This window comes from Prionailurus bengalensis, chromosome A2, assembly GCF_016509475.1.
Source record: "Prionailurus bengalensis isolate Pbe53 chromosome A2, Fcat_Pben_1.1_paternal_pri, whole genome shotgun sequence".
In the NCBI taxonomy this organism is placed as follows: domain Eukaryota; kingdom Metazoa; phylum Chordata; class Mammalia; order Carnivora; family Felidae; genus Prionailurus; species Prionailurus bengalensis.
In genome coordinates this window covers 12,829,882-12,857,630 of record NC_057348.1, presented here as the reverse complement: position 1 = coordinate 12,857,630, position 27,749 = coordinate 12,829,882, and the positions used below count along the sequence as shown (strand labels likewise).

The 27,749-nt window shown below is 55.4% G+C and overlaps 1 protein-coding gene and 1 pseudogene across 5 annotated transcripts in view; both read left to right on the top strand.

The window, feature by feature from the left end:
* The first annotated feature begins 842 nt into the window (after positions 1-842).
* Positions 843-1,784, top strand: LOC122486590 (annotated as a pseudogene).
* Positions 1,785-6,558: 4,774 nt separating this feature from the next.
* CPAMD8 (C3 and PZP like alpha-2-macroglobulin domain containing 8) overlaps positions 6,559-27,749 on the top strand; it is an 83,804-nt gene continuing 62,613 nt past the window's right edge. For 3 of the 5 annotated variants that reach the window (XR_006298296.1, XR_006298294.1, XM_043586915.1), the window contains exons 1-12: positions 6,561-6,797; positions 10,524-10,675; positions 12,261-12,283; positions 14,241-14,406; positions 14,484-14,536; positions 14,893-14,910; positions 15,330-15,384; positions 17,610-17,723; positions 18,988-19,072; positions 20,364-20,472; positions 22,821-23,048; positions 25,988-26,158. Coding sequence is in view for 1 of the 5 variants with exons in the window: in XM_043586915.1 (XP_043442850.1) it covers positions 6,568-6,797; positions 10,524-10,675; positions 12,261-12,283; positions 14,241-14,406; positions 14,484-14,536; positions 14,893-14,910; positions 15,330-15,384; positions 17,610-17,723; positions 18,988-19,072; positions 20,364-20,472; positions 22,821-23,048; positions 25,988-26,158 (1,404 nt within the window). In the remaining 4 variants the exon portion in view is untranslated. Of the gene's footprint in view, positions 6,798-10,523; positions 10,676-12,260; positions 12,284-14,240; positions 14,407-14,483; positions 14,537-14,892; positions 14,911-15,329; positions 15,385-17,609; positions 17,724-18,987; positions 19,073-20,363; positions 20,473-22,820; positions 23,049-25,987; positions 26,159-27,749 lie in introns of all 5 variants that reach the window. The other 2 variants (XR_006298295.1, XR_006298297.1) reach the window with 2 other exon arrangements.

Sequence of the window (27,749 nt, the reverse complement as noted above, 5' to 3'; positions counted from 1 at the left end):
AGGGGCAGAGAGAGAGGGAGACACAGAATGGGAAACAGGCTCCAGGCTCTGAGCCATCAGCCCAGAGCCCGACGCGGGGCTCGAACTCACGGACCGCGAGATCGTGACCTGGCTGAAGTCGGACGCTTAACCGACTGCGCCACCCAGGCGCCCCACCTCATTGTGGTTTTAATCTGCAGTTCCCCTGACGCTTAGTGATGTTGAGCCCCTTTTCATGAGCCCGTCGGCCATCTGTACCGCCTTCTTCGGAGAAACGTCTGTTCAGATCCGTTGCTCGTTTTTTGATTGGGTCGTTTGCCTTTTGTTGTCATTGAGCTGTTGGTGCTCTTTATATATCCTGGATGTGAATCCTTTGCCAGATATATGATTTGCAAATATTTTCTCCCATTCTGTGGGTTGTCTAAGATACTGTTGTTTACCTCACCCGTTTACGGCGATTTGTTACAGGAGCCACTCATGCAGAAACTCATACAGTGTTCTTCCTCCCATGCCCCTGCCTGGCCCGGGACGCACGTGTGACGTGTACATGTGCGCACATGCACCCCGCCCAGACATTTTGGTTGTTGCCGGGGTGGGTGAATGCTCACTTCTCTCCATGGGCAGCAGGGAGAGAACCGGGTAGATCTCAGCCTGGATGTTTCCTGATCTGTAAAAGTGCTGCTCCAAGGAGGGTCCCAGCAGCCTTTGCACCTTGCTTCTGAGCAGCGTCTCCCATGCGCTCTTCTTGGGCGTCTTTTCTAAACACCTGGGAGTCCTCGAGAAGATGCTGAGGTTGGGGCACACAGTAGGCGGTGAGGACGTGCACACCCTTGCTCCTCCTTGTTCTCTACTCCATCTTTGTGGTCGTGGCTGCGGTGGCCGTGGTTCAGTCGCTGACATGCAGGTTTTTGTCCACATCCAGGAGCTACACACCCTCGAGGTGGCCATCCGGGAGCCGGTTGCCCACATCAAGGCTCACGGAGCCTCACTGGAGGGCGTTGCCCCAGAAGATCAAGTCGGATTCCTGGCAGGTACGCCCCCTAGAGGATGAGGCCACCCGGGGTCAGTGTGGAGCCGGGGCTCTGACCCCTGGAAGGAGGTTGGGAAAGTCCGTGGTTCCCTGGCCCGTGCTGGGAAAGTAAGAGGGCGGACTCCCAAGGTGACCAAACAGGAGAAAACGAAGACGGGCCGAGTCAAGCAGGGGACACAGTACATACAACCTGCATTTTTTCTATGTTGTGCCCACCTTTGGCAAGAAGAAGGGCCCCCCCACCCTGCCCATGCCAACTCTTTTTTTTTTTTAATTAAAAAAAAAATTTTTTTTTTCAACGTTTATTTATTTTTGGGACAGAGACAGACAGAGCATGAACGGGGAAGGGGCAGAGAGAGAGGCAGACACAGAATCAGAAACAGGCTCCAGGCTCCGAGCCATCAGCCCAGAGCCTGACACGGGGCTCGAACTCCCGGACCGCGAGATCGTGACCTGGCTGAAGTCGGACGCTTAACCGACTGCGCCACCCAGGCGCCCCAACTCTTAAGTCCATTGTAATCTTGGCTTTCTGCAATAAAGCCACTTACCTAGTTCAGTCACACACACACACACACACACACACACACACACACACACACACAGATATTGAGGTTGGCTCCCTGGACCCTCGGGGTTTGGGAAAAACCAAGAAGCCCTCCTGCCCATTTTCTTTGCTGAGATCAGGTGAGGCTGGCTGAGGAGTCTTCCTCACTGCCTACTCTGGACCCCAGGCCCTGGCAGTGGGCTCACACTGGCAGTGGGGAGAGACCTCTGACCCCCTGTGGAGCCAGCACCCTTGTCCTCACATCTCTGGGCCAGGAATCCCTTCCCCCCTAGCCTGCTTCTATCTCCCGGGCAGCAGGAAGTGCAAGTTGCCTTCCTGCACCCTCTCCCTGGCTGCTGTTTTCCCCTGCGTCCTCCCTTCCCTGCTTTGGGGGGGATCGACTGTGGCACCTCCTTCCTCCATCGGGTTGTCCCTCTTCCTGTGGACGAGCATGAAGGCTGCTTCTGGTTATTCACTGCCCCCGACAAAGCTGCTGTGAAAGCTCCTGGCAGGATCACCTTGGCATCTGTCCAGCGGGGTCAGAGGTCACACGCAGTTTCAGCTTTTTTTTAGTATGGCCAGCGGTTCCCCCAGTGATGTCACTGCTGTGCCCCACAGCTGTTCCTGCACACAGGCATGCACGGTTCCCCGCTCTGGCTTTGGGGTCCTTGCCATGCTGTGCGGGAGCCCTATACCCTGAGGGGGATAAGTCTGCACGTCTGTCTTCCCATGCCAAGTTCAGACTGCTGACTGCTCGGAGGGTCTAGGAGCTGGCTGGCCCCATGGAAGGATAAAATGCTTCTCTCTCTCTCTCTCCTTTAATTAAAAAAATTTTTTTTAACGTTTATTTATTTTTGAGACACAAAGCATGAGCAGGAGAGGGGCAGAGAGAGAGGGAGACACAGAATTCGAAGCAGGCTCCAGGCTCCGAGCTGTCAGCACAGAGCCCGATGCGGGACTTGAACTCATGAACCGTGAGATCGTGACCTGAGCTGAAGCTGGATGCTTAACTGACTGAGCTACCCAGGCACCACCCTCTCTTTTTTTTAAGTTTATTTATTTATTTGTTTGTTTATTTATTTACTTATTTATTTAGAGAGCAGAGGAAGGGCAGAGAGAGAAGGAGAGAGAGAATCCCAAGCAGGCGCCACACGGTCAGTGCAAAAACCGACGTGGGGCTCGGTCCCATGAACCGTGAGATTGTGACCTGAGCTGACACCAAGAGTTGGCCACTTAACTGACTGGGCCACCCAGGTGCCCCCAAAATACTTCTCAACAAGAGGACCATCTACCTCGTCTGCCCAAACCCCACCCACTATGCCTCTCATCACTGACATGCTAAGAGATGTTTAACAGTCTCCAGGTAGGACAAACCTAGCCGGTTCCACCTTGACGTGACATTCCTAAAAATGACCACGCTCTGCAAATTTGCACCAACCACAGCGCTTATGGGGAAACGGGGACAGGTCACAGCTTTTCAACTGTGTCGGTGACACATTAAAAATAGATAGGTACCGGGGCGCCTGGGTGGCGCAGTCGGTTAAGCGTCCGACTTCAGCCAGGTCACGATCTCGCGGTCCGGGAGTTTGAGCCCCGCGTCGGGCTCTGGGCTGATGGCTCAGAGCCTGGAGCCTGTGTCCGATTCTGTGTCTCCCTCTCTCTCTGCCCCTCCCCCGTTCATGCTCTGTCTCTCTCTGTCCCCAAAATAAAATAAACGTTGAAAAAAAAAAAAATAGATAGGTACCTACTAAAAATAGTAGGGCAATTGTACACATGTCGAACGGCTTAGAATGATAGGAACGTTACAGCAAATACAGTACTTGGTCTTTGGAAAGGACCTGAGGTTCACAGGTGGACTTGGGTGTGGGAAGGTTGTAGCTCCTAACAGCTGAGGGAGAGTGTAGATGTTGAGGGGTGTGTGTGTCGGGGGGAGGTTGTTTATTCCCATGCAACCTGGGTCAGCCGTTTTCTGCATTCATCCAGCGTTGCCCCCGGGACAAGATCCCACATAAGCATCACCACCTTGGATCACATCATGCTCAAGTCCACCCCTCACGTATTCACCACGTGGGAACAAATCCGTGTTTTCAAAGCAAACTTCAGAGCGGAATTGACTGGACCCCCCCCACCCCGCCCACCCCCGCCGGTGGGTGGTCACTCAATGTGCTGTGTGGGACGAGAGGTGTAGTTATTATAGAATCTTTTCACCGCGAGATACAAGAGCCAGAGATGTCCTCAAGAGCACAGAGCGTAGGAAGATGCAGTGAAATGAAGACGTGAGAACCTTCGAGTACTCACCACTCTTAGTTGTGATATCGTGAATTTAGTTGCAAGTCTGTACAACTGAATTTTTAGCAATGGCTCTGTGAAACAAGGGCTCACACCGTTTCCTGGAAATGTATCAGCTGGTTCTTCTCCAGCGTTCTACTGCAGCTCGGGGGGGAGGGGGGGGGCGGGAGGGGGCAGTGAGGATGTCAGCACGTTTATACTGAGCGCCCACTTTGAGCCAAGGGCCAGGTGCCCAGCAGCAAAAGGGGCTTCTATTACCCCAGGGGACACAGACGGGAAGAAAATGCTCCTGGGATAATAAGATCACAGCCCCCCACCCCACCCCGTGTTGGGCCCCAGGGAGAGAGTTAAACTGGGTGATGAGGGGCATGGTGGTGTCTGTTCGCCTCCTATTCACCCCATTAGTGAAAGAGGGATCCCCTGCACTGAACGCTTAACACCCAATGCTGGTCAGGTGAGACAGACGGTAGTTTCTTAGTCATATCTACTCACAGCCCCGGGTTGTGGGTTGTGGGAGGACCCAGCTCACAGGAGACCACGTGGGAGGGTGCCCTTGGGAGGGGAGTGAACCGCCAGAACACGTTGGAGGCAGACTTCGTAGTAACAGGAGGGTGGGGTGCCCCCGGTTCCCACGGGAGGATGTGCCTGGCTTGTTAGAAAGACAAGGAGATGAGATCCCTTAGGTTGGGGACTGGTGGGGTGTAACCGGTCTGGCTGACAGGGGAAGAGGTGGGGAGCAGCCTCTTTTGTTGGGCGGGGGCATATCTGGTGAGAGCAGGGAACTCACAGTTAGGCCCTTGGGGACCTGTAAGGGCAGCACGTCCAAGCTGAGTCCTTACAACACAGAGAAGGGGGCGGACAGTAGACCCTGAAGGTGGAGGGGGGCCAGCCTGTGACTCCAGAAGACCATCCCAGGCAGAGGGGACAGCAGGTTTCTCAGTCGCAGGTTGTGGTGGTGGGTGGTGGGTGGCCAGAGTCCAGTGGAGGAGGGAGCAAAGGGCTGGGCAGGAGGCTGGCTTCCTGGCTGTAGAGGGGGACCTGGTTTATGGCCCAGCAAGAGGAGGTGTGGCAGGCTGGGCAAGCTGGGCAGGACATATATTAGGAGGGTTATACTAGGAGGCCCTGCCTGGTTCCCGGGGTGGACTGAGATCAGAGGCCTGCACCTCTTCTTCCTGGTCTTGGCCCCCTCTGTGCCTGCTGATGTCCCCTTCCAGCCAGGCTCCTGCACGACCCCCCTCCAACGTCTGCTAATGCAAACCCTGTCTGCCCTCGTGTCCCCACTGTCGGCCCAGGGCTTGGCCTAAAGCCAAGAGAGGGCTGATGGGGAGGCCACCCTAGAGGGCCCACTGTGCCTGGGAGCAGGAGGGGTTCAAAGGAAGTTTCCAGAAGGAGCAGGAGCTGGGCAGCCAAAGGAAAAGGGCAGAAGAACAGAGTTTGAGCACGTGGCACAAGGCATCTGAGGAACCAGGGTGAGGCTGAGCCATCAGGGCAGCCTGGAGTTTGGACTTGGTCTCAATGAACAGGGAGCCCCCAAGAGTTGGGGCAGGAGGGAAGTGGGGTCAGCATTAGACTTTTAGAGGGCCCTGGGAGCTGGAGTAATCCTCCTAGAGGGGTCAGTGGTGCTGGCTGAAGGTGCTGGAAGGAGGGAGCAGGACTTGGACATGACACAGAGAGGAGGTGCCCCCCCCAACCTATGACAATGAGGCCATTGCTCAGGTGGGGACACTCTGAGGGGCAGGACGGGCACCTTGCCCCCAGCCAGTAAGGGGTGCCGGCCCAACTTCGCTGTAGGCCAGAGGGGAAAGGCAGGCCCAGCGAGGGAGGGCCTTGGCTGTGGGGATTTGTGGAGAGCGGCAGGGGTGGGGAGAGGGTAAAAATGACCGGCAGCCGGAGCCCGGGGCGGGGGGGGGGGGGGAGGGGGGGGCGGGCAGCTGCACATCTGGTAAGATAGTCCTTTGCCAGCCTGTTTCCCCAAAGAGCTCCACTCCTGAGGCCGCGTGCACTGCACAAGGTCGCCGGCTCAGGCTCGGGTGGGCGCCCTGCGGGGCTGGGGAGTGAAGGCGCCTCGGAGAAGCAGCCACCTCGGGGGTGGTAGGGGCGGGGCGAGTCCGCGGTGGGGGCCATGCGGGGGCGGCTGGGGATGAGGCCGAGGAGGCGGAGGAGGCCGGGTGGCAGTCCCGGGAGGAGGCGGGTTCCAGGAGGATAACGACCCGCGCGAAGGGAAGTTGGGGGCTAAGGACAGCTCGGGTCCGAGGAAGGGGGTGGGCTTGGGTTGGGCCTGGCCGGGGGTGAGTCCAGGGTGGGGTCAAGCCTGGGCAAGGGGCGGGGCGAGACCGGAGAGAGTCCTTGGAGAGGGTGAGTCCCCGGAAGGGAGCGGGGGCGGGTCAGGGTCCGGAAAGGGGGCGGGTCGGGAGGCCGGGCAGGGAGGGGGCGGGGTGTAGGGGGAACAGGGGGTCAGTCGGGTCCGAGGAGCGGGGAGGGCGTGGGCAGGGTATGGGGGGGATCCGCGCAGGGGTCCGGGCAGGGGGCGGGGCTGGTCCAGGAGTGGGTGGGGGCGAGTGGGTGGAGGGGCCGAGTCCGGGGAAAGGCGCGGGGCGGGGCCGGGAGGGGGCGCGAGGGGCGGGGCGGACCCTGGCGGGGGCGGGGCGGGCCCGTGGACGAGGCGGGTCCCGGGAGGGGGCTGGTCCGGGGCTGCCCCAGCTTGGCCCGGCGCGGAGCGGGGCGCATGGCGCCGTGCGCACGGCGCGGGGGCTGCGAACAAAGGGCCCCCGGCGGCGCAGGGGGCACCGCGGCGCTCGGACCCCGGCCCTGGCCCAGCCCCGACCCGGCCCCCTCCCTGGGCGCGGCGCCCCCGCGGAGCCGAAAAATGTGGGGCGCCCTGCTCGGCCCGCTGTTGTGGCTCCGGCTTCTGCTGCTGTCGCCGCGGGACGGAGTGTGCGCCGCACCCCAGGCCCCGTGAGTTGCCCCGCGCGACTGAGGAGGCTGGCTGTCTTCTCGGGGAGGGGGTCCCGGGGACTGGCTCAGAGAGGTGCAGCGACCTGTCCAAGGCTACACAGCCTCCGCCCTGGGCGGGACCTTGTCCCTTGACTTCCAGGGGTCGGGCTGGGAAGGGGTCCCCCTGAGCCTTCTTGAGGGGGCCACATCCAAGTACAGGGAGTCCCCAGAGCTAGGGCTGCGAGGCCAGCGCCTCCTCCCCAGCTCGCCCCCTTGGCGTGACCGGGGCTGTCGTCTTGGGTGGCGATTTCAAGTTGCCCGTGGCATGAAGGTAAGAGGTGCGTGTCTTGGCTGGGAAATAGGAGAGACCTACCATTCCGTTTTCCTTGGGAGGGCGTGGTGGTGGGGAGGAAGTGTTTGTTTTGCTTCCACATTTTTCTTGAAGTTTGCCTACAGAGCTTCTGGTGAGTTGACACAGTGAGGAGGTGAATTAACTAGCTGCTAAGGAGAATCCCCCATGAACTGGCGTCCTCGGGAGTATTTCCAGACCTGCAAGGCCGTGGGTTCAGGGGGGCTGCCTGGAGCTGCCCAAGTTCAGCCGTTTAGGCGGGCCTCGGACTTCATGAGGTGGCTTGTTCAAGCAGTGCTTGTTTAGTCCAGAAAATAGGCCAATAGTGGGGCTGGGGGGTAGTGTCACTTCCAGCCACAGCTCCTTTGGGATCACAGTTTGAGAAGTAAGACACCACACTGTGCGGGTGCCCCTGGACCCTGTGAAATTGGAATCCAGCAAATTTTTGTCCTGATCTTTCAAAGCGGGCATCCCTTAAACACAGAGGTTTTCAGCCAGGTTGGGCGGGGTGGGGGGAGGGGAGGGGGTTGTTTCCCTGGTGGTCGTTTGGCAATCCCAGGGGCATTTTTGCTTGGCGTCTAGGGGAGGCAATGCTTCTGGAATCTACTGAGTGGAGGCCAGGGATGCTGCTCAACATTTTGCCACACCCAGGTCCTCCGCCACCACAAAGCTCGACCTGGCCCGAAATTAGAGACCCTGCCTTCTAAGGGCCAAGTTCAGAGTCTCCGAGTTGCAGAGTTTCAAGCAGTTCTCGGGAGTGTGGGCCTCTGACTAAAGTCATCCTGGGATATTACCTTCTGTCGAGAGAAATGTAGTCCCTGTGCTGGAGACACGGGCTAGGAAATGAACTTGCAGAATTACTGACCCAGGGTTCTAGATTCGTCGGCCTCTAGGCCTGAGCTGTGGGATCCTGTTTTGGGAACAGCCCTGGATACCCACTTCTGAGATCCATGTGATTTTTGCATGAGGGATCCCTGACCCCAGAAAGCAGCGTGGGTTTGCACCCTTGTAGTAAGACCAGTGCTGTCTGCTGTTTACCATACACTGCCTTTCCCAGGCTGGGACCTTCTGAGACCAAAGGATGAGAAGCCAGTTGTCGGTCCACATGCCCAGGGCATGCATCAGGTCAGCAGTGCTTGGGTAGCAAGCATACCAACAGCTGCAACTCCTGAACCTCAGGGAGAGTTCATGTGGTTTCTTCGGGCTCTCTGGGGTCTCCGGGTGAAAAATCTACCTCAGCTCTGGACAAAGGCTTTACGAGGTGACCAAGGAAAATGAACACGGGGGTTGTATATTCCCCAGATGCTCGTCCATACTCTGCATGGGCTATGTGGGGGGCCCTAGAGGTCAGCTGGGAGCTGGGAGATGGAAAGAGTATTCCTTTTATTTTTTTTTTAAGTTTATTTATTTATTTTGAGAGAGAGAGAGAGAGAGAGAGAGAGGAAGCACAAGTGGGGGGAGGACAGAGAGAGAAGGAGAGAGAGAGAATCCCAAGCAGGCTCCGCACTATCAGCCAGGAGCCCGACGCAGGGGGCTTGAACTCACGAACTGCCAGATCACGATCCCAGCCGAAGTCAGATGCTTGACCGGCTGAGCCACCCCAGGCGCCCCAAGAGTATTCCTAAAGGAGACGGGGTTCCCATGCTGCTGCACCACAGGACACATGGGAAGCCAGAGTCATTGCATGCCCGGGTCCGTGGTGGAATTAGGTAATACACAGCGCGTACCTGGCGTGACGATGCACTCCAGGAAGCATAGTTATGTACTATGGGTCCCAGGGTCACCGCCCGCTATGTGAACTGCTGAGAGGAGACGCTGCACAGGGGAGCTCGGGGTCTTTACCGGTTCCAGTCATCGCTGGATCTGGGCTGTGTACCTACCAAACTGGGGTCTTTGCAGATTCCCATCAGTGCTGGAGTTACACGGTACGTGGTTTGTACATGGTATGTCCCGAGGTCCTTGTGGGCCCCGAACAGTCCTGAGGTAGGACAGTGCATGTAGGAACCCAGGATTCGTGAACTCTGGCCACCGTTCAAGCTGGACGGAGCGCGGTGGGCTCCCAGGGTCGGTGCTGTGGCCAGACGGTACTCAACAGGAACCCACCGCGTCTTTTGAAATGCTCGATTTGTCATGAAGTTTTAACGAAGTCCGCTGCGTCCACAATTTTTTCTACGGATTGAGCTTTTAGTGTCGTAGTCACAAAACGTCTGCCTAACCCGAGCGCACCAAAGCCTTCCTCCTATGTTTCCTTCCGGTGTTTTTAGAGTTTTACGTTTAGATCTCTGACCCGGTTTGAGTTCACCTGAGTGTGTGATGTTCGGTAAGGGTCTAAATTCGTGTCTTTGTCGTGTGAACGTGGGGTTGTCCCAGAGAGGATCTTGAGAAACGAAAATCTCTCCTAATCTCAGTGCCTGGCCTCGTGTTTTGCCTTTTGCCTGTTTCCTTCTGGTGCCTGTGGTTCTGCACTGTTGGGTTTCTGCCTTTGCTGTCTAGGCTCTTGGTGTTTACTGTTGCATCGTGAGCAGTTTTCGTGGTTAGGTGAATAAGACTTCTTGATTATCCGTGGAAGGTTCTAGAATAACAGAGGCAGGAACTCAGGTGAGGAGGATCTGTACCTCAGGTCGGGTGCCCTAAGGGCGTCCCAAGGCTCTCCCCTGTCCGAATGCGATCTGCTGCATGTTCCTTCTCCTTCCGGAGCTACTGCTTTCCCATCTGGAAAGTGAGATGATGCTACTTATTCTCCAGGAGTATCTTCACGGTTAGTTAAGCTGAGGATTTTCAGAAAGAGAGGGCCGTTTTGGTTCCACTGTTCACGGAGCATTTCCTGTTTCAGGCCAGTTAGTTGATTTTCAGGGTTTTGTTCTTTAAATGCTGCAGGAAGCTCCTTGCTTCTTGCCACTGGGCTCTGGAGTCTGGCTGCCTCGGTTCGAAACCTGGGTTGGGCACATGACTTGGCTTTGTCCAGGGCTTAATTTCTGACTCTGTAAATGGGTGGTTTGAGCACATCTCCCAGGGCGGCTGTGAGGATGAAGTGGGATCCTGTCAGTTCCTCGGGGGAGTATTTCGCCCGTGTTGGCATGAGCAAAGGTCCTGGGGCAGAATGAGCTGACTAAAAAGGCCCGAGGCCAGAATGCAGACACTGAAGGAGGGGCGTGGCGCTGGGTAGATACAGAGAGGCCAGATTCTTACCTAATCCGGGGGCTTCAGAGATGAATAAGCCAGCCCCTGGTCTCCAGGAGCTCACAGGTTGGTGGGGGACACAGATAACATAAAATGACAGTGTCATCGTGGTGTGGGCAGGCATAGGTAGAAGACCACCCAGGGAGCACCCTGACGCAGCCAGAGTGGCAAGGAGGCCGGAAGTGGGTCAGTTTCACTCAGGTTCTCCTCTCCTACAGGGGCTATTTGATTGCTGCACCCTCTGTCTTCCGCTCGGGAGTGGAGGAAGTCATCAGTGTGACCATCTTTAACTCCCCAAGGGATGTCATGGTCCAGGCTCAGCTGGTGGCCCAGGGCGAGGCGGTGGCACGGAGCCAGGGAGCCATCCTGGGTAGGTCCCTGGGGTGCTTCCTTCGTCTCTCTTTGCAAAGTGGCCTTTACTGCCTGGCCAGGGCTCAGGCCGTGCGGGCACTGCTTTGCTTCTCTCCCACCCCACCTCCCAGCAGGGGAGGGAGAGCGGGTTGCCTTTTCCCCATTTTCCATCAGAGTCCGTTGTTCCTCGGCAGCCCAGGTTCTGGGTGCCGATCCGGATGGAGTCGGGAACCCTTCTGTGCCAGCTTTGGCTAGAGGTGGGGCCTGGACCCAGAGGGAATCGCAGGACCATTTCAGACCTTTTGTTGAGCTTCTAGCACCCCTGTGGTGTTAGGCCCAGACCTGGGCTTACAGCCAGACTGTCACTGAGTTGAGCTCAGGCCCCCAGCCAGCCTCTCCCCTGCCACCCTTGGTGAACCTCAGATAACAACAATGCTGGCCTCCTGGACAGAGCTGGTGAGAGCAGGGACCTGTCCAGCAGGACAGACAACTCGTTCTTCACGCAGAGTGTGATTTGGCCACAGGAGACACAGAGACGATGTCCGGGCTCTCAGGCCTGCAAGGCAGTACCTGTCCCCCAGGGAGACGAGGAAGAGGCTGACCTGGAGTGGAAACCGGGAGAGGGCTTGGGCAGGTGGGAGCACAGCAGTCCTGTTGGCCAGTCCCCAAACTCAGATCAGGTTGGCTTCAACAACAGTGTTTATGGGCTGTCACAACTAGAAAACGCCACTGGCATCACTGGCTGTCTCCCAGGCCCACTTCTGGATGGGCCTGTGTCTCCCCAAAGTTGAGAGAGTAAGCAGTTCTCAAGACTGAGAAATGTCCCATCATTCCCTCTGATTGTTCTATCTTGGGTCCTGTGCTCAATCCTGACCCAACCCCTTGGACTGGGGAAGCCAATGCTGATTGGCCCATTTTGGGTCATGTGTTCAACTCTGAACCAATCACTGTGGCTGAGGGAAGACCTATGTCGATTTGCACCTAGCCCCAAGAGAGATGGGCAGAGCCCCGCCAAGCCTCATGAATTGGGAGCTGGGGAGGTGGCGCCCCCAAGGAAATCAGGGTTCTGCTAGTGGAAAATGGGGAATGAGTTTTGGGAGGCAAAAACAGTAGATGCTAAATCAAGTCTTAGAGGCTAGAAAGCCCAGAGAGCGTCAGAATGGTAAATGATTCTGTTTGGGTAAAGAGAGAAGTGATGGGAAAATAGATCTACTGGAGTGAGGTCCACTGGGGACCTCAGTCTCCTCTTCTTTCTCTCCACCCTTCTCCTTGTTCCACTCCCCTGGAGTTTTCCCTTTGCTCTCTTCAAGCTTACCTTGGGTAGGGGCCAAGGGTGAAGTGAATTGAATACAGGCTGGCCAGCTTTCCCCTGAATAACTCAGCCTTGTCCATCCCCTCTGGCCTTCAGCTTTCACCACCTAGGAGGAAACATCTCATTTTTCCCAATCCCAGCCCAGGCCAGACCAGCATGACCCAGTGTGTGTGTTCGTCTACAGAAAATCCCTCTGGGTAGAAAAGGCTCCTAGTTGTAAGGCTGCAGCTCAGGGAGGCAGGAAAACACAGCTCCCAACTTAACTGTTGTCATTTAATTTTTATTTTTGCAGATAAAGGAACAATCAAACTCAAGGTAAGCTATGAGTTTTTAAAATCATAAATCCTACCTTGGAAATAATTGATTTGAAATGGAGCGAGAGAAGTTGCATGTGTGGTGAGAAAAATGAAGAAAAAATTGAGAAAGGGAGAAAACTCACCTGTAATCCCATCCCCTTTTGTGTTTCCCATAAATCTTCATCCACATAAAGACATTTCTAGGGATGCCTGGGTGGCTCAGTTGGTTGAGTCTCTCTCTTTTTTTTTTTTAATGTTTATTCTTTTTTTTTTTTTTCAACGTTTTTATTTATTTTTGGGACAGAGAGAGACACAGCATGAACGGGGGAGGGGCAGAGAGAGAGGGAGACTCAGAATCGGAAACAGGCTCCAGGCTCCGAGCCATCAGCCCAGAGCCCGACGCGGGGCTCGAACTCCCGGACCGCGAGATCGTGACCTGGCTGAAGTCGGACGCTTAACCGACTGCGCCACCCAGGCGCCCCTTTTTAATGTTTATTCTTGAGAGAGAGAGAGAGTACACGTGAATGCGTGCATGCGAGGTGGGGAGGGGCAGAGAGAGGGGGACAGAGGATCTGAAGCGGGCTCTGCACTGACAGCAGTCAGCTCGATGTGGGGTTCAAACTCATGAACAGAGAGATCATGACCTGAGCTGAAGTCGGATGCTCAACCAACTGAGCCACCAGGCGCGCCGAGCGTCAGACTCTTCATTTTCTCTGTCTCCCTCTCTCTCTGCCCCTCCCCTGCTCACACTCGCTGTCTTTCTCAAAGCAAATAAATAAACTTAAAACAAAAAGGTATTTCTTTCATCGTTGCAATTAAAGGGTAGGCACCCTGTCGTTTCCTGCTCTCTTAACACACTGCATAAACATACGTCCGTGTGTTCAAGTCTCTATAATTGTAATTTGCCCTTTATTGTAAACAGCATCCTACTGGATCTTTTTTTATGTACTAATTTACTAACCCTCTCCACCTGGTACATGGTTAGATTTTTTTAAAAGGTTGTTTTCAGGGTTTTGGTAATGTAATCTGAAAGTTGCGAGCGTCTTTGTGCACAAAGATCTATTAGCATTCAAAATTTTTTTTAATGTTTATTTATTTTTGAGAGACAGAGCGAGAGGGACAGAGTGCAAGCGGGTATGGGCAGAGAGAGAGGGAGAGACAGAATCCGAAGCAGGCTTCAGGCTCCGAGCTGCCAGCACAGAGCCCAACGCAGGGCTCGAACCCACGCACCATGAGATCACGACCTGAGCCGAAGTCAGATGCTTAACCGACTGAGCCACCCAGGCGCCCCCCCCCTTTTCTTTAAATTTTGTTTTTAATGTTTATTTATATTTGAGACAGAGAATGGAGACCTTTTTGCTTGTCACAATTGGGGAGGGCACCTAGTGGGAGCTCCGAACCCCTCAAGTGCCCGGGACCGCCTTCACGACCAAGAAAGAGTCAGCCCCAGATGTCGATAGTTGGGAAACCCTCGATAAGTCCTCTTGAACTACAGCTCGGCTTTCTTGTGAATCAGAAAGCAGGGCTGCCCTGGACAGGGGTTAAGATTATACACTGTCCCTGGCCACTGCACATCAGAAGGCACTCTTCACAGGATTGGTGCTGTGGATTTGTAGAAGAGACCACGAAGGGCTGTATCATTCTAGGACAGGGGACCAGGGGATCTGCAGACTAGAGACGCCCAAAAAAGGTCTTGGGCTCCTCAGCTCTTACACTGGCTCCTGCTGAGTGATTCTCAACTTGTGTGGGGGGAGATTCTGGCTCCACTGGCAGTGGCCGGAGACATTTCTGGCTGTCATGACTCGGGGGGGTGAGGGTCCCGCTGGCATTCAGTGGGCGGAGGCCAGGGATGCTCCTCAACACCCTGCAGTGACAGGATGGCCCCCGCTGCCACGAATGATCCAGTCCTTCAGGGTCAGCAGCGCCGGGGTTGAGAAATGCCGTGTCGTTCGCCGAGTTCTGTGCTCTGCCTGCAGGTGCCCGCGGGCCTCCAGGGCCAGGCCCTCCTGCAGGTGTGGGGCCGCGGCCGGCGGGCAGAGGAGGGCCCCCTCTTCCACAACCAGACCTCCGTGACTGTGGACGGCCGGGGCGTCTCCGTGTTCATCCAGACGGACAAGCCAGTGTACAAGCCCCAGCACCGAGGTGGGCGGCTCGTGCAGGCTTGGGGGGAGGGCCGGCCATGGCCTGAGCTGCCGCATGACTGTCTCCTTTTCTTCCAGTGCTGATAAGCATCTTCACTGTCACCCCAAACCTGAGGCCTGTCAGCAGGAAGGTGAGAGCAGCATCTAAAACCATGTGCCTGGATAAACTTAACAAAACCCCCCCCCCAAAACCAAAAAACACCAATAAAACCATGTGCCTGGAACACCCCCCCCCCCCGCCCCCCCTCCAACCGGGACCACCTGGCCAGGGGCACCACCAGCAACGGTGTTTCTTCCCAATTCCTTCTGGGTTCTACCTCTGTTCTCATTTTTCCCTGTGGCTCTGAGTCCCCTGGGGAGCCAGGGGGAGGTCCGTGGGACACGGGGAGGCCAGAGCACTGGTGGGCATGTGGCAGCGTGCTCAGAGGGCGGGGGCTTTATAGGGGGGTTTGCTCACTGCCTGCCTGTCTGTCTGTCTGTGTTGCAGCTGGAAGCCTACATTCTGGTGAGTGTAGCTCTGACTTGGGGCCGATTAACCTGCTCTCTGCAGACCTGGTCTGTCTTCCCCGACTGTCTGCTGTCGAGGTAGATCCTGCCTGTCCCAGCATCTCCCAAGCCGGGGGCCGGGTCCATCCTGGGCCCCGGATCTGCCCTGGGACAAGCCAAGTGTGTGTCTGTCTGTAGATTTGCACACAGCTCCGTAAGCGAGGAGCAGATCTGGCCCCTTTGTCCCCGTGTTCGCACACAAGTCCCTTCAGTGCCTTGAGGGTTCATTTGCTGCCGTGTAAATGGCTAATCTGGGGGCCTGTCCTCCGTGCTTGTCCCACCCGAGAGAGAGAGAGAGAGAGAGGGCTCGGGGGTGCTCACGTGCGTCAGACACAAGCCGGGCGCCCTGAGTTCACTGTGCGCGCTTGTCCCCCGCAGGACCCCAGGGGCTCGAGGATGATGGAGTGGAGACACTTGGAGCCACTCTGCTGCGGTAAACCTCTTCCCGTCCCCTCCCCTTCTTCCTTCTGCGGCTTGGGGGGCTGCACCTTTGGGCGGCAGGTGCAACAGATCTTCCAGGAAGATAGAATGTGCTCTGCCCGGGACCCCACCAGCCCTTCCCTGCAGCGTGGCACCCCCACCCATGCTTCTCTGGTCCCGGCATCCGGCTGGGGCTCCTGCACATAACTTGAGGCCTTTCGGGACCATCATGGTCTTGTTTGTGGGCGTCAACCCCCCCTCCACATCTTCCTCCCAGCGCAGGTGTTTCGTGTCATCATCCCCTCGGGGGCTCCTGGACCCCCGACTGCCTCTGCGAGCCGGATGTAAGAGTGCAGCGTCTCTAGAAGGCTTGGGGAGGGCTGACGAGCAGGGACAGGGCTTCCTTGAGTTCGGAGCCTGGGGCTGCACGGGCTGCGGCAGAGCCAAGGGCAGGACAACTCACTCTCTTTTCCTGTCAGTGGGGCACTGACGTTGCCGCTGACAAAGGGTGAACTTCCAGGCCAGCGGGGGAAGCAGACATTGACTAAGCGATAACAGGCGATGACATCCGCCATGATGAGTGCTAGGAAGGAGAAATACAAACCGAGAGAGAGCAGAATGGGGTTGTCGCCCAGCCTGGGGCAGCAGAGACAATCCTGGAAGGCTGCCGGGAGGAAGAGCCTTTCCAGCAACGAAGTGAAGAAGGAGCAGAAGTTAGCCAGGAAAAGTGGGGGGACAGGGAATGCGTTCCAGACAGAGCCCAGTGGATGTCAGGGAGAGTGAGGCTGGGAACAGGAGGGAGGCCCCGGGAGTCAGGAGTTCTGACAGCAGAAGCAACAGTGAGATCGGGGGCGTCTTGGATTGCGGGGAGGTGTGTGGAGTTGATCTGAAGAACACAGAGGAAGAGAATGGCTAGCCTCCCGTTTAAAACACCCCTTGCAGGGCGCCTGGGTGGCTCAGTCGGATAAGCATCAGACTTCAGCTCAGCTCGTGATCTCACGGGTTCGTGGGTTTGAGCCCCGCATCGGGCTCTGTGCTGACGGCTCAGATGCTGGAGCCTGCTTCTGCTTCTGTGTCTCCCTCTCTCTCTGTGTCCCTCCCCCACCTAGGCTCCCTGTCTCTCTCTCTCTCAAGAATAAATAAACATTAAAAAGAATTTTTTAACACCCTTGTGATATATGTAGACCAGAGGTGCTCAACTGGTGTGATTTTGCTCCTAGCTGAGGCCCCATAGAAAAAATGCACGCTGGTGACATGTACCCTAAGTGTCCTCTGACCATCAAAGGCTCAGAATACGTGAGGAAAGGGACCTTTTGCCGTCGCGTTTTCCAATTCCAGAGTGGCGGAGAGAAGCAGAGGGTGCTGTTGGAATCTGGGTTTTCGCAGGAGTCCCAGTGAGAACTGCCGGCACGGTGTCACTGTTGGGGACAGGCAGAGCGCGTCACACTCAGGAGGGAAAGATCCCCCAGCGGCTTGGAGTCTACGCACCCCTTCAGACTCCCCCCGCGGCAGGGCGCGTGCAAAATGCCGCCCTGACTCTCCTCCCAGTATCCGCTCCAGCCGGGGTTCCAAGGAGCAGACCCAGGGCAAAGGCTGCCCCCTGTCCTGGAGGCCGCTGGCATTTCCGGCTGCCCACTTGCAGGGAGAGCAGTGCCTGGTCTTGAAGCCTGTTGAGAATCCGTGTTCAGTTTGGGGAGCAGTTACCACCTGGTGGGCAGGGGTGTGTTCTGCCCCCAGGGGATGTAGCATTACGTGGGGGCTACTTGGGGGTCGCCGTGACGTGGGGGGAGGAGCTACTGGCATCGCGTGGGTGGAGGCCAGAGACGCCACTCAGTGTCCTACGATGTCCCCAACCGTGGACTGCGACCCAGCCCCAAATGTCAGCAGTGCCGAGGCTGGGAGTTGGCTCAGGCGGGAAGCAGAGTGGCTGAGCGTGGTGGCCTGTCTCCATGGCCTGTCACCTCCCTGTCCGCGTGGCGTCTTGGCCACAGGGCTCCCCCAGGAAGCTGAAGGGTGGCCTCTCTCCGCATCTCTCACCTTCAACCTGCGGGGGAGCTTGTTGGGCACAGACCCCCGCCAGCCCGGGCCTTGGCCTCGTCTCTGGTTCCCCTGAGGTTTGGCTCTGGGCAGGGTGGGGGGTGCAGGTCCCGGGGTGCCTCTGTTCCGTCCTCGCTGCGCCCAGCTGGCACCCTGCACGTGCACTCGTCCCAGGATGACGGGTGGTCTCTCTTCACACAGGCGTCGCCAACATGACCTTCCCCCTGTCCGACCAGCCAGTGCTGGGAGAATGGTTCATTTTTGTCGAAATGCAAGGCCACGTGTACAACAAGTCCTTCGAAGTTCAGAAGTATGGTAAGCCAGAGAATGTTGGGATCTTGGGATTTCACATCTGGGAGAAACCACAGACGCAGTGGTGACATCGGTGATGGGGGTGAGTGGCAGGAGCCCCGTTCACTGGGGGGTCAGTGCAGAGAGCTGGGCACTTTGTCATTTCCTTCTTTAAAGGATTGTCATGAACCATACGTGACAAAATTGGCCGTCTTAACTACTCGTAAGTGTATACTTCTGTTGTGTTAAGGATATTCATGTTGTTGGGCAGCCATCACCAGCATCCATTTCCAGATCTTTCTCATCCTTCCGGACTGAAACTTGGTTTCCATTAAACGCTGACCCCTTGTCCCCTCCCCCAGCCCCTGGCACCCTCCATCCTACTCACTGTTTCTCTGGGTCTGACTCGTCTAGGTGTTCCATGTGAGCGGGATCATACGGTATTATCCTTTTGTGTCTGGCTTATTTCACTCAGCATAATGGCCTCCAGATTGATTCATCCATACTGTAGCAGAATTCCCTTCCTTTTTTTAAATTTAAATTTAAAATTTTCATTTTGAGAGACAGAGAGAACACGTATGCAAGTGGGGAAGAAGGGCAGAGGCAGAGAATGTTACGCAGGCTCCGCCTCGGTGCAGCCCCTGACGCGAGACTCGGTCCCACAACCCTGGGATCATGACCTGAGCCGAAGTCAAGAGTCGGATGGATGCTCAACCAACTGAACCACCCAGGCGCCCCAAATTTCCTTCCCTTTTAAGTCCACTTCTTTTGGTTCTTTCATTGTTTTCCCGAGGAAAGGCATTTCTCGCCTTGTGTAACAAGCTCGAAGGACCAGGGTCTTTATGTTTCCTCTGTGCTGCTCCCTTGCTCCCCAAGCTGCACAGGGCGACCAGATGGCTGGATGCTCCCAAGGCTGAGTCGTGAAGCAGAGAACCCCTCCAGCTGCAGGCACTCTCCAGCCACCCCTACCTAGTTGGTCTAGGACCTGGCCACTTGGGCGCTTCTAGGCTGGGCTGCATTCAGAGCATGTGGCCTAAAAGTGATGAGATGTGGACCTCCTGAGAAAAAAGGGGTGTGGGTCTCTCCGAAAATAGGAAATAGAGGTGGGACAGCAAAATCCCAGAATGCTGACCTTATTCAGCAAAGGGTGGTGTGGATTTCTGTGGGGTTGGCTGCTCCGTGGCTGGGGCTGCGGCTTTGCTGTTACGCCTGCAACACCTCCAGTACTTTCTGAGGCCACCCCAGCAGTGGAAGCCGCCCGTCCCTCCTCTCTGCTCTCTCCTTCCAGTGTTGCCGAAATTTGAGCTCCTTATTGACCCGCCCCAGTATATCCGGGACCTGGACACATGCGAGAAGGGCACCGTGAGGGCCAGGTGAGGAAGAGGTGGTCAGCATGGGTAAGCCCCTCCCCCTGGGGGCGGGGAAACACGCCCAGGACACGCCCCACCACAGGCCCCTCCCTGGGACACGCCCCCATGACATGCCCCTCCCCGGGACATCCCCTACAGGCATGCCCCTCCTCCCTCAGATATCCTCCCCCTCCTCCTGGGGGGAGACCCCCAGGGACCCCTTCCAGGGACTCCCTCTTCCTTGCAGACAGCACCCACAGCGAGTGGGCTGACCCACAAGGGATTTCTTGAAGGGGTTGCCTGTCTAATGACCAGGTTGATGAGCAGGTCCAAAGTGGGCGTCGACCAGAGGATGTCCAGAGACACTGTCCCTTTTGGGGGCCTGAGGGAGAGCCCACCCAGCCTTGTGTTCCCGCTGAGCTCTGCCACCTGCCAGAGGTTGTGGCTGAGGCAGTTCTCCTGCCCTCCTCTCCTCCAGCTGTGTGTGTGTGTGTGTGTGTGTGTGTGTGTGTGTGTGTGTAAAGTAATCTCTACTCCAAATGTGGGGCTCGAACTCACCACCCTGGGATCAAGAGTCACACGCTTTACTGACGGAGCCTGCCAGGTTCCCCAGCTGTGTGTGTTTAAAACCCAAGGATGTTGTCAACTCTCCTTAAATACAGTTAAAAAAAAAAATACAGTCCAGGGATGTGTTGGAGACACACACATTTTTTTAATAGTCTAGAAAATACTATCAAAGTGCCTGGCATTATTTTCGTTATTCACTGTGATCGTCCCTCTTGCTCCTGTGCCCCTGTAAGCAGGTGTCCCCTCTGCATAGGGCATGACAAAGATATGTGTAAGTTTTACCAGCATCTCTGAGAGGGTAGGTTTATTCCCGTTCTCTGGGTGAGGAAACCAAGACTCAGAGAAGTCAGAGCCCTGGTTCAGAACTGCACTCACCAGGGCTCTGAGACCCGGGCTTCCCTGGCGCCCACGGCTGTTTGCTCCTCTGTACTGTCCTGCCCCAACAAGTTGGCCAGGCCCTGTGGTCGTCTCACATACCCTCCTGCTCTTGGGTTCAGAGTTCCTCTCTGACCCTTGGTCTCTTTTTCTGTCAAACATAAGTCTTGGGGCAGAGGACTGTAGGCCCCTGACATTATCTCTCCTGGCTCTGGGTTGTGGAAAGGGCTGTAAGCAGAGAATGTAGGAGGGCGAAGGAGCCCTGCATCAGCTGCCATACCAGTGGCCACGACACGGGGGGCTTGGTCTTCCTGAGACCGACCCTCTCCTGCTGCTCTGTGTGAAATTAACTCCCTTTATCCTTTTGTTCCAGATATACCTTTGGGAAACCTGTCTCGGGGACCTTGACGATCAATATGACTGTAAATGGCGTGGGTTACTACAGTCAGGAGGTGGGGCGCCCCGTCCTCAGAACCATGAAGGTAAGGAGCAGGGGCCCCAGGGCTGCTTAGCCAATGGATCCCTTCCTGCAGGGAAGGCTTCAGCTGCGTGAGGTTCATTTTATTTTACTTTCTTTCTTTTTTAAGTTTATTTATTTATTGAGAGAGAGAGGGCACCAGTGGGGAAGGGGCGGAGAGAGAGAAAGGGCTAGAGAGTCCCAAGCAGGTTCTGCACCACCAGTACAGAGCCCGACGCGGGGCTGGAACCCACAAACTGAGATCATGACCTGAGCTGAAGTCGGACACTTAACCGACTGAGCCACCCAGGTGTCCCTTATTTTTTTTTTTAAGTTTACTTATTCATTTTTGAGAGAGAGAGAGAGTGAGCGGGAGGAGGGCAGAGAGAGAGAGGGAGAGAGAGAATCCCAAGCAGGCTCCGTGTTGTCAGCACGGAGCCTGATGTGGGGCTCGAAGCCACAAACTGTGAGATCATGACCTGAGCCGAAACCAAGAGTCAGACGTTTAACTGAGCCACCCAGGAGTCCCCCCCCCCCCCCCCGCAAATTAGTTTCATTGAGATACAATTCACATACCATACGATTCAAATATTCATGTAGAATGTAGGATTTGGGGGTTGGGGGCATATTCAGAGTGTGCAACAGTTGCCTCAGCCCAGTTTTAGGATAATCTCCACCATCCTCCCCAAATCCCTCATGCCCTTTTGGGATTAATCTCTTTCCACCCCAGCCCTGGGCAACCACAGATCTGCTTTCTGTCTGTATGGATTTGCTCATTTTGGATGTTCGGTACACATGGAATCACACACTGTATGGTCTCGGGGTCTAGCTTCTTACCCCCCAGCACGATGTTTTCAAGGTGCATCTACAGTGTAGCGCGTATCAGGGCTTCATTCCTTTCTGTGGCCGAGTAATATTCCATCATGCAGAGGGACCACATTTTGTTTATCCGTTTGCCCGGCGATGGCCATCTGAATTGTTTTCCACTTTTTGGCTATTACCGCTGCTGCTGCTCTGAACGCTCGTGTCCAGGTTTTTGTGGGGCTGGCCGTGTTCATTTCTCTTGGATGTGGCGTCCCTAGGTCGTGTGGTATGGAATTAAATAAAGAAGCCACCTGAGTAAGAACGTGCAGAAGCCGTTGATTCGGAGCTTGCTGTAGCAAGGGAGTCAGCCCCCATCACCTCGGTTTGGCAGACTTGAAGCTTGGTCGTGAGAAACAGGGAGGGTTTCGCGTGTGCCCCGGTTGGAGGCTGTGGGTGTTTGGGGGAAGCTGTCACCACCTAACTAGAAGGGGAGCATCCGGTGAGATTGGTTAGGGGTGCATGTGTGGCTTTCTCAATTCGTTCAAAGAAGTAGGGGCAGCCGGCTGGGTGGCTCAGCCGGTAAGCGTCCCACTTTAGCTCAGGTCATGATCTCACGGTTTGTGGGTTCGAGCCCCGGGTCCGGCTCTGTGCTGACAGCTCAGAGCCTAGAGCTGCTTCCAATTCCGTGTCTCCCTCTCTCTCTGCCTCTCCCCTGCTCATGCTCTGTGTCTCTCAGAAAGAAATAAACATTTTTTAAAAAATTAAAAAAAAACAAGAAATAGGGGCAAAAAATCAGAGAAGCTGCCTGTGATTAATCAAGTCCTGGCCGTGTGGGGCTGGTTGTTATGGGGGTTTGGCTTCTTCCTAGGGGTCAGACTTTCTACAAGGCTGGTGTATAGGCAGTGGGTTGGCCATTTTTCTATGTGGTCTGGCCAACCTGTTACCCATTTGTAGATTCAGTGGTAGCTATGTTTAGCCATTTGAAACTCCCAGACTGTTTTCCAAGGCGGCTGCATGATTTCACACTCCCGTGCGTGTAAAGTTTTATAACCTGGCTCAGTTGTGAGCGTGCCGCCCCGTACGTGCACACACATCCTGGGGATCCTCTGTCTCTGCAGGGGCCTCCGGCACTGAACCCTGTCCTCCCTGCAGGCTGTGGTGCCCTAGCCTTAATTGTCTGGTTTGCTGAGTAATGTACTCCAAAGCTGTTCCTGGGTGGATTTATTCGCCCGGCTCCTGGCTGGGTCCTGGGGTAGGGGGTGAATGGGAGCGTTCTGTGCCCCAGGAGCGGGAGCCCCACCCCAAAGTGGGGGTGACTTGGTTCAAATCCCTGTCCTGCTGTCTGTGGGAGGGTGAGCAACTTACTACAGAAGCCTTCTCCTCTTCTGCCTGGTGGGACCGATGCCCCTCCTCCCTGGGTCATATTGCACATCCAACAAGGGATCCAGTGACCCCCCCTGGCCCTCCAAGCAGCTGGAGAGTCTTGGACTTCACATGTGTTTTTGAGAGTCATTCACTGAAACCACTCTGACCCCGAGTGAGCATGTTCTGGGTGTTTCCTGCCTCCAGATCCACGGCTCCCAGGACTTTGACATCTGCGTGAAGGACATGATCCCAGCCGATGTCCCCGAGCACTTCCGGGGCACCGTCAGCATTTGGGCCACGGTGGTCAGTGTGGACGGGAGCCAGCAGGTGGCCTTTGATGATTCCACTCCTGTCCAGAGGCAGCTGGTGGACGTCCGCTACTCCAAGGACACCAGGAAGCAGTTCAAGCCTGGCCTGTCCTACGTGGGGAAGGTAAGCGCTGGGGATGGGGCCCAGCAGGGGCCGTCTGAGGGCACAGGCTCCGCACCACCTCCCGCCCCAGCCCCCCCGCCCCCCGAGGACCACCGAGAATCCATGGCAGTGGGTCCCATCAGTGTCCCAGCAGTGACTCTGAGTCACTCAGTGTCCCAGCAGTGACTCTGCGGAGGACGGTGTCCTTTAATTACATTGCATAACCTTTGCTGTCTGGGGACCAGGGCCTCCTCTGCTGACTGTGGCAAGAGCTGGTACTGGGCCCAGGGTGAGGGGACTGGGCATTTTGCTCCACCTAAAAGGATGCTCTGCTTTAGTTGGCGTAGATAGACATTCGTGTATCTACAGCGTTAAACCAAGGCGTTGTAAAGCCATTCATTCGGTTTCTCTCAGGCGATGCCTTTCCTATTTGGGTCGACTTATTTCTGGATGAACTAATATCCAAGGGAATGCCCCAAAAGGCAGATCTCCTGTCCCTGAGACAGACTGATTCGATCTCCTGGGGGAAAGTGGCGTTTTGTGTGTATGTGTGTGTTTTCTTTAATGTTTACTTATTTTTAAGGGGGGTGAGGGGCAGAGAGAGAGGGAGACACAGAATCCGAAGCGGGCTCCAGGCTCTGAGCTGTCAGCACAGAATCCGATGTGGGGCTCAAGCTTATGAACCGCAAGATCATGACCTGAGCTGAAGTTGGATGCATAAGCAACTGAGCCACCCAGGTGCCCCAAATGTGGCATTTTGAATAGACCCCCACCTCTTGCCCACCCATCATGCCATTCTTATACACAGTCAAGTTTTAGGTGACCAGAAACCCGAGATCCTTATCCTAGTTGCTGAACTGGGCATTTGTGTCCCGGGGGGCCGAGGCCAGTGGAGCCCAGTGTCACCCCAGAGGAAGCTGGCTGCACCCCTGACCACAGCTCTGCCCACCGCCCACATCGCTGGCCCCTCTAACCTTCTGTGGGTCACTCACAGGATCCCAGTGTCCTCATGCTGTGGCCTGCTACTCCTGCTCTGCTCTGAGACCTCCCTTCTGTCTGTGCCGGATCCCAGCCCCTCAGGCGCAATCACAGAGACATGGCCTGTGCGCCCCTGGCTTTGAGGGTCCCAGCTTGAGGAGAAGCTAAAACCCAACGTGCAGGGTCAGAATGTGCATGGAGAAGAGGCTCGGGCTGTCAGATCAATGAAAGGGACCATTTCAGGGACCACTGAGAAATTATCCACCATCTGCATTAAAGAGCAGAGCTGTAAATGGGGATCATGCCAGCCGAAGCCCCTGTCACTCTGTCACCAAATACCTGCACAGTCGAGGGGCTACTCTAGGGTCCTTCAGGGCCCACCGACCATATTCTTTCACACCATCCCTGTCTTCTGAACCCCTCTTTCCGACTGCCTCTTCTACGTCTGAATGAGGTCTGAGCATCACACGGAACTGTTGATAGCATTACCCGTTCTGTTCCTCCCCCAGCGTGGCACCAGGCCCGTGGCCAGCGGCCAGCATGTGGTGATTCGTACACGGTAATTTGTACCTGGAGACCAATGGGACAGAATTGAGAGTGCCGGGGCACTTGGGTGGCTCAGTCGGCTAAGTGTCCAACTCTTGATTTCAGCTCAGGTCATGGTCCCAGGGTCGTGGGATCGAGCCCCTCTTTGGATTCCACACTGAGCATGGAGATTGCTTAAGATCCTCTGTCTCTTTCCCTCTGCGCCTCTCCCCTACTTGTGCATCTGTGTACTCTCTGTCTCTAAAATGGAATAGAATGGAATAGAATAGAATAGAATAGAATAGAATAGAATAGAATAGATCAGATCCGCACATTGGAGAGATACTGAGCACATTGGAGAGATACTGAGTCCCTATACGTTCCCCTAACCGATTGTCTAGGATACCCCACTTCCGGTTAGCCCCCACAGCTTCCCCACAGCTCTAGCCTCCAACGGAGGCACACCTGAACCCCTCCCTGCTTCTCTACAAGGCTTTCTCGCTTCACCTGCACCTGAGTCTCTGCCAAACACAAGTGATGGTGGCTTTGACTCCTGGCTGCAGCAAGCTGTGAATAAATAGCCTTTGCTCGTTCTTTTTCCACACCACATGGCACCAGGCTAACGGTCAGCCCGTAGTAACTTGTACCTTGTGACTTCTTGGTCAAGTCCAAGGTCATGAAGGTCCTCCTCTCCTGGCCTCCCCGCCCAGCCCTCCATCTTCTAAGTGTTTCAGAGTTCCAGCTCTTAACTTCAGGTCTATGATCTTTTTTTTTTTTTTTTTTTAGTTGTTTAAGTTTATTTATTTTGAGGGGGACATTTAGTGTGAGTGGGGGAGGGGCAGAGAGCGAGAGAGAGGGAGAGAGAGAATCCCCAAGCCAATTCCATGCTGTCAGCGCAGAGCCTGACTCGGGGCTCAAATCCACAAAACCTCAAAATCATGACCTGAGCTGAAACCAAGAGTCGGATGCTTAACCGACTGAACCACCCATGTGCCCCTATGATCCATTTTTAACTTTCGCAGATGGTGTGAGGTAGGGGTTCGATTTCATTCTTTGGCATGTGGGCGTCCAGTCCTCCCAGCACTGTTTGTTGAGGAAACTGTTCTCTTCCAAGTGAATGGTCTCGGCATGCTTGTTGAAAACCAATTTGCCACGGATGTGTGGGTTTATTCCTGGACTCTCAATTCTGTACCATTGATCGCCATGTCTCTCCTAGGCCAGTCTTGATTACTGTAGCTTCACAGTTTTGAAACTAGGAGATATGAGTTCTTCTCGGTTCTTCTTTTTCCTGGTTGTTTTGGTTATTTGGTTATTTCCCTGTGAATTTTAGCAACAGCTTGTCGATTTCTGCAAAGAAGTTGGCTGGGATTCTGGTGGGGGATTGGGTCGAGTCTGTAGATCCGTCTGGGGAGTGGTACTGCCTTGACTGTGTGGAATCTTTGGTGATCCCCTTCCAGGTGGAGCTGTCCTACCCAGACGGCAGCCCGGCCGAGGGGGTGACGGTCCAGATCAGGGCAGAGCTGACCTCGAAGGACAACATCTACACCACTGAATCTGTGTCCCGGGGAGGGCTGGTGGGGTTTGAAATCCCCTTCATCCCCATGTCGGCCCAACACGTGTGGCTGGAGGTGGGTGAGTTGCCTGGACCTTTGTCATTCAGCCACAAGGCACAGCCTTGGTGCCTTCCCTGATTTATGCTTGGGCACGAGCCCAGTGGAACTGTGGCCTGCTGCTTCCCTGAGGGAGTTTATGGTCTTTGACGGGGAGTTTGACCGGGGGAGAGCCCAAGGCAAGACAGGAGGTCAAGGAGAGGCGAAGCTTCCTTGCTGTCATGCTGAAGGAGGCTTTCCCAAAGGGATCCCACCATGTGGACTCCTGACCTTGGGGAGGGTCATCCAGACTGCTTCTGGGAGGGTGGAACAGCATGTGCAGAGGCCCAGAGGCCCTCGATCAGAGTGTAACTGGGTCCTGCAGGGCCCAGCCAGGCTGAGCCATTCAGGAAGATGTGGAGGAGGGAGCTGGTGGGGTGCCCCCCACCTCACAGGGGTGCTTGGGGTTTACCCAGAAGGCAGCGTCAGGGGGACAGAGTGGCCTGATTTTTGAAACTCAGCAGCTGTTCCAGTGACATTACAGGGTACCTGGTCGGGGGGTGGGGTGCGGGCACAGGTGGGCAGACAGAAGGTGATGACAGAGAGGCCACCAAGCCTGGAGCTATGAAGGTAGGACGCGGGGTCCCATTGTCAGGGAAGAGAGGAGCAGGAGTGACAGAAGAGGGCGTCCGGCTCTGTGACAGCCCCACGGACGCTGGATGGCGGGGAAGGGGCCGGGGCAGCTTAGAGTAAATGTGTAGGTGGGAGCCGAGGACGCTTGTGGTGATTGTCCTCTGTGGGGCAACGTGTCCTTAAAGATTTTTAAGCATGGAAGTTGCAAGCTTGGGGCTCTCCGGGCCATCCAGCGGGCTGCAAATTCCTGGTTACAATGACAGCTTTTTCTTTTTCTTTTTTTTTTTTTAATTTTTTTTTTTTCAACGTTTATTTATTTTTGGGACAGAGAGAGACAGAGCATGAACGGGGGAGGGGCAGAGAGAGAGGGAGACACAGAATCGGAAACAGGCTCCAGGCCCTGAGCCATCAGCCCAGAGCCCGACGTGGGGCTCGAACTCACGGACCGCGAGATCGTGACCTGGCTGAAGTCGGACGCTTAACCGACTGCGCCACCCAGGCGCCCCGTGACAGCTTTTTCTTAATGATCGCAAGATGTCCCTTTTATTTGCATTTAGTCCTCTAGCAATTAAGTAGCAGCAAAGCCCTGAGATGACTACAAATACCAGAATTAGCTGAATAATTTTCTCTCTCATAGATACATGTCTAAAAATGAGCTTTTCCTGGGGCACCTGAGTGGCTCAGTCGGTTGAGCGCCTGACTTGAGCTCAGGTCTTGATCTCCTGGTTCAGGAGTTCAAGTGTGGAGCCTGCTTGGGCTTCTCTCTCTCTCTGCCCCTATCCTGCTTGCTTTCTCTGTCTGTCTGTCTCTCTCAAAATAAGTAAACTTAAAATTTTTTTTTAAAAATTAGCTTTTCCCCAAAATGTCACTTTAATAGATATTTTATTTCTGTTATCAAATACTGTTTAGGAAAAGGTCTTTAATTATTCTTTTAAAAACAAAACTTGGGGCGCCTGGGTGGCTCAGTCGGTTAAGGGACTGACTTCAGCTCAGGTCA